The 12,546-nt window shown below is 39.7% G+C and overlaps 2 protein-coding genes across 3 annotated transcripts; both read left to right on the plus strand.

Moving 5' to 3' along the window:
• The first annotated feature begins 1,200 nt into the window (after positions 1-1,200).
• Positions 1,201-7,379, plus strand: LOC126618562 (serine/threonine-protein kinase ATG1c-like). Of its 2 annotated transcripts, XM_050286669.1 has the most exons (13): positions 1,201-1,704; positions 2,676-2,793; positions 2,875-2,933; positions 3,696-3,760; positions 3,921-4,014; positions 4,098-4,178; positions 4,323-4,431; positions 4,704-4,770; positions 4,854-5,215; positions 5,313-5,668; positions 5,899-6,187; positions 6,508-6,578; positions 6,912-7,379. In XM_050286669.1, the coding sequence occupies exons 1-13, from the start codon at positions 1,462-1,464 to the stop codon at positions 7,149-7,151; spliced, it is 2,154 nt and encodes a 717-aa protein (XP_050142626.1). In that variant the 5' UTR covers positions 1,201-1,461; the 3' UTR covers positions 7,152-7,379. The 2 variants fall into 2 exon arrangements, with proteins under 2 accessions (XP_050142626.1, XP_050142628.1); XM_050286671.1 differs by lacking the exon at positions 1,201-1,704 and having other exon boundaries at positions 2,708-2,793; positions 3,642-3,760.
• A 1,711-nt stretch (positions 7,380-9,090) lies between these two features.
• LOC126618563 (putative receptor protein kinase ZmPK1) lies at positions 9,091-11,720 on the plus strand. The gene has a single exon (XM_050286672.1). The coding sequence runs from the start codon at positions 9,200-9,202 to the stop codon at positions 11,645-11,647; it is 2,448 nt and encodes an 815-aa protein (XP_050142629.1). The 5' UTR covers positions 9,091-9,199; the 3' UTR covers positions 11,648-11,720.
• Positions 11,721-12,546: the final 826 nt, after the last annotated feature.

Here is a 12,546-nt window from a genome sequence, read left to right on the forward strand (position 1 = left end):
GAAGTGCGGTGGCGAGGTAAGGCAAGGTGTGCGACGGCGAGGGGAAGGCGAGGTGTGAAACGGTGAGACGCCGAATCGACTTTGTCGTTGAAGAGCTCTGGAGCAAAATGGGTTTGTCGTCGAAGAGATCTCTGGAACAAAATCGGGTTTGCTTCCATCCCCCACCCTTTTTACGATGGTCGACACGTGCACTCTGAAAGGTAGCAATTTCGTAAATAAATCAAAATTTTCTATTTGAAACTGAGGGGGTGGTGGCAATCTTGTAAATAAGTTGAAATGTGGTTCAAAACACTGTTCATTTGTACAGTGCAATTGAAAAGCATTCTTTAAACTAAAGTAATAATAATTGCATCACATTCGATATTATATTATTTTTAATCATTCAATTATAATATCATTTTTAGTCATTAAAATATAATATCATTTTTGAGACTCTAAGAAAAGACTTAGAGTACTTGGATCTAACGGAGGACATGACACAAAACCGAGCGCAATAGCGTTCTAGGATTCATATAGCCGACCCCACTTAGTGGGAAAAGACTTTGTTGTTGTTGTTGTATTACGTGAGAGAATGACATGCAAAAATACCTTGAAAATCTCTCTACCCACAAAATCTTAATAATGCCACATGCAGAGAATGATAAACTGTTTATGAAAATCATCAACAAATAACACATAATTTACCACATAAATTATGATTTTTGTTGGGAAAAATATAATTTTTTATGATTAGTTTATCAGTGGACACACCATTTACGACTGGAACGAATTTTTTCCCGCTACAACAGTAAAGAGGTTTTATTCAGATAATTTAGCCAGCCACGTCAACAAAAGTATCTCTATAAACCGATCAATAACCGTGCGACACGTCATTAAAACAAGACATTATTGTCCCTGGTCCAATCCCATCATCACCAACCTCAACAAGGAAATAGTTCCCTCCAACCAAACCGCGCCACCTGTCACACAGCGACACAACTCGAAAAGAAGAAGCTCGTGTGCGCGCCCTCACGATTAGCGGGTAGACCCAACCGCAGGGAACCCTCGTCGTCGCTCCACGCTCTCTCTATTTACCTCTTCCCCAACCGAAAATCCTATCACCCCACCAAAAAGAAAAACCCCACTAATCTCAATTATTTATCACTAATCACGAATTTGCAATCATCACGAGGTTTATTAAATATTTTAATCGGATTAATCACTTCCAAGTTTTTCAACCTTACACTCCGTATTATTAAACAAAAAACCTCCATTAATCTCCCCCCCTCTCTCTCTCTCTCTGTCTCTCGCTCAAATTTTTTGCTCTCTCTCTCTCTCATCGCGTTACCAGAATCCGACCGGAACAGCGGTCGAAATCGAAAGAATCCCGAGTAGATCTATGTACGAGGTCCGGCGAGTTCGGGAGTACTAGAGGTTCAATTTCGGGTCTCGGGTTCGGAGCCGCTAGCGGAGGGGTTTGAAATGGCTCAGGCGTCCGAGAGGGGGAGGGTCGTCGGGGATTATCTGGTGGGTCGGCAAATTGGGTCGGGTTCGTTCTCGGTGGTTTGGCACGCGCGCCACCGCGTCCACGGGACGGAGGTGGCGATTAAGGAGATCGCGACGGGGCGGCTGAACAAGAAGTTGCAGGAGAGTTTAATGTCGGAGATTTTCATACTGAAGAAGATTAACCACCCGAATATTATTCGGTTGCACGATATTATAGAGGTTGGTGGATTTTAGGGTTTATGTAATTGTTTATATTGGTGGCTTAAGTTCTGTTTGGTTGCTCAGAAAATTGGGGAAAACGGAAGGAAAATGGATTGAGCTCTGTTGTTTCGATTTGTTTGAGTTTTTTAGGGTTTTCTGGATGCTGAAGGCTTTGGATATACTTGAGACTTTGATTACTTTGTGTAGCTGTGTTGTTAGGAAAATTCATAGAAAAGTCTGTCTCATTCTCTTTCTGAAAACAAAGGCATTAAATTTGCAGAGAATTTGTATGCTGCATTGAAACAACTGCATTTTGTTGTCGCATTTAGTAAGAACGTAAATTGTGGCGGGCGGAAAACCGCTCTAGGCTTTGTGTGGTTGATGACACATGTAGATATTTTCGCTGAAAATGGCTTCACTCGATTGAAACTAAAACGATTCTCTGCATTAGTTGTGGAATATGAATAGATTATAGAGTAGTGCCTCCATCGTTTTCTTGTCGCATTAAGAAAGTAAACCGTAGTGGGGAAAAATGTCCATGCTTTGTTTTGTTTATAACTCGTGTAGAAATGTGTATGCTTTCACTGAAAATGGCTTCACTCATCGAAAGCTAAAACAGCTTTCTGCATTAGTTGGGAGAAGTGAGTAGGTTATGGGGTAATGCTTCCAGCATTTTCTTGTCACATATCAAAGGAAAACGCCGACCCAGGTTTGTCAGCAACGAAACCGAATGTGGCAAAAAACTTTCCGAATTGGAGAACCAGGATATTTGGCATGTGAAGTAATCATTTTAGGCATTTAATAATTGTTTTTGCACATAAATGGAAGACGTCTTTGTAATTGCCTAATTGGTAGAGAGATATAACTAGTGCTCTGCTTTGCTTTGTTATCTTTTGTGTGTGGGGAAAAGACTAATCTCACTTTTGCTCAAATTACCCCTGATTTCTTTGTTTCTCGCATAATCTTTGTTTGCCATTCAATTAAAACAGGTTCCTGGGAAGATAAATCTTGTTTTAGAGTATTGCAGAGGTGGTGATCTTTCTATGTATATACAACGCCATGGAAAAGTGCCCGAAGCTCTTGCAGAGCACTTCATGCAGCAGCTAGGTTTGCCTCAGAATTTTTTAGTGCTTCAAGTCATTTTTTTTCCTTTTTGCATGCTAATGTTAGTGATTGTGCTACTTACAGTCGCTGGTCTGCAAATGCTTCGTGACAACAATCTTATACATCGGGATCTCAAGCCACAGGTCTGGTTGATTCAAATGCTAAGTATAATTAAATTTGATTGTTCAATTAGTGCAATGGCAAGTGCCTTCGCCCATGAGCCTTCGCCCATGAGCGGTAGGTCTCGGGTTCGAGACTTGGGAGCAGCCTCTCCATAAATGGGGGTAAGGCTAGCTGACATTCACCTCTCCCAGACCCTGCGTAAAGCGGGAGCCTTGTGCACTGGGTACGACCTTTAATTAGTGCAATCATAATTTAGGTTAGTTATGTTGTTTCAACAAGTTCATCACCATTTATACACTGGTGATCTCTTGTAAAATAACCTTTGTCTGATTATCAAATCAGGACAGCATATAATCATACATGATTCCATCTGATCAATGTTCTTGCTTGATACTAGGCAATATAACTTGTTTTGATAAGACGACTAGATAACATGATGCTAGACTGGCTGGTAAGAGACCATCATCATACATACACATACGTACACAAGCATTCCGTTGTAAGGAGGGAGAATAAGTAGCTAATGGAATCAATTCTAGGATTATAGCACTCCAAATGTTAGTGTTACAATTAAAATAGTTCCCCCAGTTCAATCTCAGCTCAAGAAAGATATATCGCCTAAAGATTAGCTACTTACTAGAGCATCCTGCACATATGATATGTATAGCTAGTGATGATCAGAGATGTCTTAAGATATTGTTTGATACGTAGTAATCTTTTCTTTGCAGAAAGGTTTGGTTGCTATGTCATTCCATTTGTAATGTTTATCATTCTTGGAACAGAATCTCTTGCTGTCCACCAATGACAACAATTCTGTCTTGAAGATTGCAGATTTTGGATTTGCAAGGTAAATCTATCATCGTCATTTTGCCTTTGTTTTTTGGGCAAATTGTTACCCTGTCTATTCAAGCATGTCAATTATCTCTTAGTAACTGATTACATGTGGTGTTTGCTGACTCTCCTTCACATTCATTCTCATCCAAATTTCCTTATTTTTTCTCGGGCAGATATCTGCAACCTCAAGGCCTTGCTGAAACCTTGTGTGGTTCACCACTTTACATGGCTCCAGAGATAATGCAACTTCAAAAGTATGATGCAAAGGTGAAATTTGCTCCTCTCTACTGATAGGCAATCACAATTATTTCACGAGCCCTTTTCCCACTAACCTTGAACTGAATATGCAGGCAGATCTCTGGAGTGTTGGTGCAATTTTATTTCAACTCGTAACTGGGAGAACCCCATTTACAGGAAACAGTCAAATACAGGTTCAGTTACAAAATCTTTCCCGTTTTCCGTTTTCTTTTCTGAACAGACCTCAAGCTAATATTCCTATATTAGGCATGGATCAACTCAGTAATTTTCAATTGTAATTCTGCAGCACTTTTCATTTAATTTATCTTGTTGTGCAGTTGCTTCAGAACATAATGAAAGCAACTGAGTTGCAGTTCCCTTCAGATAGCAACAATTTGAGTTCAGAGTGCAAGGACTTGTGTCAGAAATTGTTACGCCGCAATCGATGTAATTTTGTTTTGGTTCAATAGTCCAAGTATTCATGTCATATATTTAAGTGAAGTTTGATATGCATATCTGTAATACCATGTTAGGTTAAAAATGGACAATAATTGGATGCTAAAATCGGTTTATAATCATTTTATGTTGTCAAGTTTCTCATGCATGAGAGATTGAAGCAAGTCACATGTTTAGATTTTGTGCTGCATGAGCTCTTGTATTGTTTAACTAATTTTACCCCATAGTTCTGATTTTTTTTCTTTCTGTTATTGTGTGTACAGTGGAACGCCTAACATTTGAAGAGTTTTTTAACCACCCATTTCTATCTCAGCAGTCATCATATTCGAGGTAAATGAGGCAAATAGTTCAGTCTTCATGGGCTTGACTAAAAATATATTCCTCATATTAAGATGATTCTCTGTGTCATGCAGGAGTAAGAGGGAATCACGAATGGCGGAGGGATTTCCTACATCTGAATGCAATGCAATGAGGAACATGGAGGAAAGTTCTCAAGAAGATTGTCTACCTTTCCATTTAGATGATGATTCCAGTGGCCCTGAGGGGAGCCCATCCTGTTCAAGGAGGAGGTCCTCGATGAAGTCCACTTACGGATTTTCTCTCGATACAAAAGGTGATAGACAGGAAGCATCACCTACCACTTTGTACAGATATGGCAGTGCAACACGTAAAGAAAATTCTAGTCTTAGGTTGGACGGCCATAGATCGTCAGATAGAAATCCAACTGACCCTCTAAGATCTGTGCACAAAAAACCAGTGAATGCTCGATCAAGAGGTAGTATCCTATCATACTCCTCTAATTTCATATTTTTTTATTACATCCAGATATGTCTTAATACAACATGCATTTAATATCTTATTTGCATTTGCAGTTGTGGATTCACTGGAGTTGATCGATCAAGATTATGTTCTTGTGTCTGGACCTCCAGTTGATGTGTCTTCTTCCTCGGCTAGTGCTTCCAAACCAAGCCCTTCATTCTACAAATCTCAGAGTCTCCCTCGATCCTTTACCACCTCATCAAGTGCCCCTATGCCAATCATGGGTGCAGCAGCTAATAGTAACATGCATTGCATAGGAAGCTTAGATAGTCAGAGTTCTGCTCCAGGGACATCACTAGGATCAGCGGACATGGGAGATGCTTTGGAGCAGCCATCAACACACTGCATGACAAGGCTTAGTTCATTGCAGCAATGTGTGTCTGCTATTACTGAATTAGTTCATGAAAAGGTAATTCATGAGATTCCCACTTGTATGACGTAGTTTATGGTTCCCTCTGTAAATCAGTATAGTATAGAATATTTTGGTGCTAAGATTTGATACTGCTGTACTAGATTCTTGATTTGCTATACAGAATGATGGGTTTTTCTGCTATACATGCATTATTTTTGTTATTTCTATTTTCCATCTCTTTGAACTGATTACGGTATCTGTGTGTGTTTCTTTTTTGTTGTGAAAAGACTGAGGCAAGGAAGCATCCAGAAGCATTCTCAATTCAGCTTGTAATTCTTGCAATCTGGAAGCAAGCTCTTCATATATGCCATACACAGGCTGCCTCAGCTATGGAAGGAAGTCCGAGTCAAGAGACTGCAAGATTTAGGACCACCAGCAAGAAGCAAAGTAGTCCTGATATGGACGAAAGCCTTGATGTTAACACTCAAGGACCTGAAGATATTTCTTCTGAGATTGAGCGGGAATTTCTCCGAGAGGTTGAGCATGCAGAAGAACTTGCAAAGGCTATTGAACCTGGTATGTATTCTTTTCAGATGTTATCTTGAGCGCTTTTGGTTTTGCCATGTATCCATTAGTTAAGTACTTATGACCAGTAAGACCAAATGTTTCTCTGCTCCTATAATGTGGGAAGTATTTCATCAATGTCTTTTGGAAACCAGTTATGCATCATTCTTGTCTTATTTATGCATGCATGTTTCGTGAAATAAGAACACTATCTTCAGTCGACATGAAAACATATTTATTTTTTTGTTAATCTTCTCTAACAATATTAAGAAGGGCACTTGTTCATTATACAGCCACTAATAATCTTCTGGTTTACTTTCTAATGGATACAGGACATGCAGAGATGCCAGATGCAATGGAGACAATATTTCAATCTGCTCTTGTTTTTGGGAGACATGGGGGTGTAAGTATCTTCTTTCCTCTATTCTCATATTTGGCGACATGCCATTCATTTCTTTATTAAATTTAGTTTTCCACAGATTAAACTAGCTGAAAAGCCTCCGGAAACCATTTTCTTGTTTGAACCAATGTTTGCTTGACACAAATCTTTCCTGTCGTTTCTGCATGCTCCTATAAATGTGCGAAATAGAACTCATTAGCCAAGATGGGTTTGCTAAATTCTGTTTCTTTCCTGTCATATCAATTAGAAGCATTCGACCAAAAATGAATATTTTAACAACTAGCAGAATCATAATCTCATAGAAGTAAATTTGTTCTCCCCGTATGTGTCTGGCAGGTCGATGAACTCATGGGTGACATGGAAAGTGCTGCAGTGTTTTATACAAAAGCTGTGCGTCTCCTGGTCTTTCTTCTAGTGGAAGCACCATCCCTCATTCTCAACCCGCCCTTTTCCCTGACAAACTCTGACCGGTATAGGCTTCAAACTTACATTGGTATACTTAATAATAGGCAAGGTTACTCGAGGTCACAGCGGATGGCGATTTTGAAATGTGAGGAGCAACAGTGCCCTCCTTGAGAAATTAAAAGTTAAGCGTGGAGTTTCTTATGTGCCTCGATTGACTGTACACTCTGTAATAATTTGTTTGTACAGCTATTCTTTGATTGAAGGATGTGGGAAGTTAGTGGAACTCGTTCAGTTCATTAGGTAGCATGTATTTATTTCATTTCTGTCATTTAAAGAATGATGAAAATGTGCATATTCGTTTACCTCTTCGTGTATGATGAAAGTTTGCATATTCGTTTACCTCTTCGTGTTCTTCCGCATTGAAATATGATGGCTTATGTTTCGTTCGATCCATGCATTACTTGTTAGAACATGGAGTGTACTGTTAGCTCACATCTTATCGAGGTTTTAAAAGACGTTGGTCGGACGGCGGGTTGAGTCTTAGTGCTTAAGCAGCTAGGTGGGGGTCTTAAATTTATTATTTAACATATAAATAAATGCCTGATTACTCCCTAAAAACTAAACTCTGCTTGATTTGAGAATTTAGGAAAGTTAAAACTTAAGCCATATTGCCCATCATCATAGGCAAATGCATAAAAAAAAAAAAAAATTGGAACCGCCTAGCCCCTATTCGATTTTTCTCCATGGTTTGGCCCCATTTCCCGATAAAATGATCTTGTCAGTATCGGTATAAATAACCTTTCTCTCATGTTCGGCTATAGCAGTAACTCCTAATCTAAAGCCACTTGGCTTTCCAATCTAGTTCCAAACACTCAAAATGATACTGTGGCAGAATAGCGTTTTGTTATGTAATGAAGTTAAATGCGTGATATTGTGTAAAATATGGTTGGAATATTGCTAGAATAACGTACGAGGTGAGGAAAGTCTCACCATTGTGTTTTTTGTTGACTTTTATGAGTTGGAGTGGTTGGAACATCATCGTCGGGGGTGCTAGGTTAGACAGTTCGGCATAAGTCATGGTCACAATAATTACCCTTCAAAATGTCTTATTTAATACAGTGAGTAGTCTTCAGTCAAAAATAGTGAGTAGTCGTATTCACGGGAGTAGGATCCCTTTCTCATCTGTTGTTCTACTGTTATAAATTATTTTGAATTTTTTTTATTTAAAATTAAATACAAATATTATCTAAAGAAAATTGACCGTAGAGCAGTGGCGGATGCATTGATAGGCAAGGAGGGGTTAGCTGACCTCCTAAACTTTGATGAACGTCCATGGATACCTTAAGTGCTGATCCTTTGAATTTCGGTAAATGTTCATAGATACTCTGGGTGCTGCCATTTTGAAGATTAGAGTTGACTTCAAATATGCCATTCAATTGATTTCAGGCCTACCAAGACTCAATGAATGTCTATGGATACCTTGAGTGCTGTCCCTTGCATACATAAACAGATGTACAATATGCATTTCCAAATGACTTTAGACTTAACAAGACTCGATGAATTTGTGATATGCATGTTATTTCTGGTATAAAATTTAAACACTACACGCATTATTCTTAATGATCTTCATAATATTATTTTCTAGATACGTCGCTGTCTTATAGGATACGGCAAGATGAGTTATTGTGCCCAAAAGGTGCTTTTAGCTTGTCACAATGTCTGATGTGAATTGATGACTCCGACTAGGGGCATCTAAAGATGCACATGGATCCATTAATTTCTTCACGGAAACAGCAGAATTAATTTTCTTTTTACAATGTCTGATGTGAATTGATGACTCCGACTTGGGGCATTTAAGTTGCACACGGATCCATTAATTTCTTCATGGAAACAATAATTTTCTTCATCCAACAGAATCATAGGTATTCGTAAATCGTGTTCATTGTATATAGTGAAGTTAATTTTTATCAAGTATTGTTTTTGTTTAATTTTAAATAAAAATATTTAAAATAATTTGTTACTATACGATGTACGATGAACGGACATGATTTTTTCTTCATATTGATGAATAGTACAAGTTTTGTATTATATTTTGCATCAGGTCACGCTTTGACACGAGGTCGTAGGTAAACTCGAACACAACCGATTCCCATGGGTATTGGTAGTATGTATATTCTGATGCCCTTCTCTCTTTTCTTATTCACCAAACTTGAAAAGAAATGAAGCACCAACGTGTTCGCTGTTTTCTTACCTTTGCGTTCATCACTCTATTCTCCCGCTCTTCTTCTGCAATTCCGAAAACCCGAAACCGTCTTTCGAGAGGCTCTTCGATCTCCGTCCAAGACGATTCCGACTTCCTAACATCCCCGGATGAATCCTTCACTTGTGGTTTCTATGGTGTAGGCACAAATGCTTTCTGGTTTTCTATATGGTTTACGAAATCCATAGACAGAGCTGTTGTTTGGACGGCCAACAGAGACAGACCAGTCAACGGCCTAGGCTCCAGACTCTCCCTCCGCCGAGACGGCGCCATGGTCTTGACGGACGTCGATGGCACAGCCGTCTGGGGGACCAACGTGAACTCCAGCAGCTCCAGAGCTGACACGGCGGTGCTTTTGGATTCCGGCAACCTTGTCTTGAAAGACAAGCGAGGTAAAGTTCTGTGGCAGAGTTTTGATATTCCAACTCACACTCTTCTTCCAAACCAACCCTTTACAAAGAGCAAGAAGCTGATATCTACTTTGGGAAAAGGCACTTTTGGGACCGGCTATTTCAGCTTCTCTTTCGACAATGACAATGTTTTGAAGCTCATGTTCGACGGCCCTGACACTTCGAGCTTGTACTGGCCTGATCCGGATTACAACGTTTTCGCCGGCGGTAGAACAAACTACAACAGCAGCAGGGTTGCTGTTTTGGATGAATTGGGGAATTTTTTGTCCAGTGATGAACTGCAATTCACAGCTTCCGACGCGGGTTCAAGTGCGAAAAGGCGGTTGACGATGGATTATGATGGAAACCTCAGGCTTTATAGCCTAGAAAGCACGACAGGGTTGTGGGTGGTCACCTGGGAAGCCATGACGGAGCTGTGTAAGGTGCATGGGATCTGTGGGAGAAATGGGATTTGTATTAACACGCCGCAGCCAAAATGCTCGTGCCCTCCTGGCTACGAAGTAGCTGACACAAGTGACTGGAAAGAGGGTTGCAAGCCTATGTTTAATCGTTCGTATTTGCGGTCCCAGCAAGAGAAATTCGTGCAGATTGAGCAAGTAGATTTCTATGGCTTTGATCTCAATTATAGCGAACGCACCACGTTCGAAAATTGCACGAATCTCTGCTTGGATGATTTCCGGTGCGAAGGATTTAGTTATAGGATAACAGAAGCGAAATGTTTTACAAAGAGTGCTCTTTTCAATGGGTACAAGTCTCCAAATTTTCCGGGGAGTATGTACATAAGACTGCCTCGTAGTGTGAAAACATCGCAGCCCGTCAATCTCAATGCCTCAAATACGTGCAGGAAGAATGTAACAAAGGTTGTTCCTTCGATGTATGGAAGTACCGCGAGAAGGGTAAAATGGGTGTATATGTATTGGTTTGCTTTTGCAATTGGTGCACTTGAAGTTCTTTTCATAGCTTCGGCCTGGTGGCTACTTTTCCGAAGGCACAGTGCAGCAGCTCCAACGGAAGATGGATATCACATAATTTCGAGTCAGTTTAGAAAGTTTCGCTACGCTGAGCTCAAGAAAGCAACCAAAAACTTCAAGGAAGAGCTTGGAAGAGGGGCCTCAGGTGCTGTGTACAAGGGCGTTCTGGCGGACGAAAGAGTGGTGGCCGTGAAGAAACTGGCGGACATATACCACGGTGAAGAAGTATTTTGGGCAGAAGTTAGCACAATTGGGAAAATTAATCACATGAACCTAGTGAGGATTTGGGGATTCTGTTCCGATAAGAAGCACAAACTCCTCGTCTCTGAGCACGTCGAAAATGGCTCATTGGACAAGCACCTATTCCCCCCAATAAATTTCCTTGGATGGCAAGAAAGGTTTAAAGTTGCAATTGGAATAGCAAAGGGTTTAGCCTATCTTCATCATGAGTGCCTAGAATGGGTTATCCATTGTGATGTGAAGCCCGAGAACATACTCCTAGATGGAAATTTCGAGCCAAAGATTGCAGATTTCGGGCTAGCAAAGTTAACCCAGAGAGGCAACCTGAGCTCAGTTTTTTCTCAAATTCGTGGAACGAAAGGGTATATGGCTCCCGAGTGGGCTCTGAACCTTCCGATCACAGGAAAAGTGGATGTTTATAGTTTTGGAGTGGTAATTCTAGAGTTAGTGAAGGGCATTCGCCTTTCAAGTTGGGTAGTTGAGGACACTGATGACCTAGAGTCGGAGTTGACAAGGTTCGTGAGGGTAGCGAAGCGGAAAATTCAATGCGGGAAAGATCTGTGGATCGAGGATATGATGGATCCAAGGCTGAATGGGCAGTTCAGCAGGATCCAAGCGGCAAAAATGGTTGAGATTGGGATTTCCTGTGTGGAGGAAGAGAAGAGCAAAAGACCAACCATGGATTCAGTAGTTAAAATTTTACTAGAATGTGAAGGTGAATCTGCTGTTGCTTCTCCACACGACATAAGTAACAGCAATTTAAGCTTTAGAGAGAGAAATATGTAAGAAACTGCTTACTCTAAAAGTTCAACTGTAACAATATCTTTTGTAAAAATAAGTACTGCTATTACATTTCAAATTTTTTTTGTACAAGTGCTATTTTTAATTACTCGAAACTACTCTAATCTACGGAAAAGAAGAATCGAACTCGGGTGCAAGAGGCAGACATACTGCCATGGCTACTGGCTTAACGCAAAAGAAAAATCAACGTGGTCTCGGATTTGTGCATTTTTTAATATACATATTGTACAAAACATCATTTTCTAAACAATTAGGATTCCAATCTGCTACATGGATAAATTGAGTTTAGAAAGAAAAAAAACGTCAATTATTCCTTTCCTCCCATTTTCAAATAGGCAGCCGGCATCGTGACGATTGAGTCATTGAATCTCATAGACTTCTAATATTTATGGAAACGAACTAATGAACTTAAAATAGTTGCAGTTAACTCTAGAAGCAAGGTATTTGATGTAATAATTGGCTTTTATTACATCATTGAAGAACATTCTGCATACCAATTGAAACCATTTTGTGAATGACAATGAATTATGCCAAGAATGATTGAGAGAATAGTTGACTTGACAATTAAGTTAATAAAATCTGTAGGACTCTCGGTACCTTCAACAAATAAACATATTGGAGTCTTAATTACATGCAATCAATTATGAACCTTTATTAAGTAAATACAAGGAATAAGAGTCATGATGGGACTCTAATTGATTAGATATGATTTGGGTTGATATCCTTTCCGATAATAGGGAGGAATTGGTTGAAACCCTAGCTATATAACCTAAGAGCATTGCTTTCATACGTGAAATTTTTCATTGTGACTGGAACACGGAGGGTACACCACGTGCTTTTTTTTTTTTTTTTTATAAGTGATGGGAAATTTTATTTTTTAAGTT

The sequence above is a fragment of the Malus sylvestris genome, chromosome 4, assembly GCF_916048215.2.
Source record: "Malus sylvestris chromosome 4, drMalSylv7.2, whole genome shotgun sequence".
Taxonomy (NCBI): Eukaryota; Viridiplantae; Streptophyta; class Magnoliopsida; order Rosales; family Rosaceae; genus Malus; species Malus sylvestris.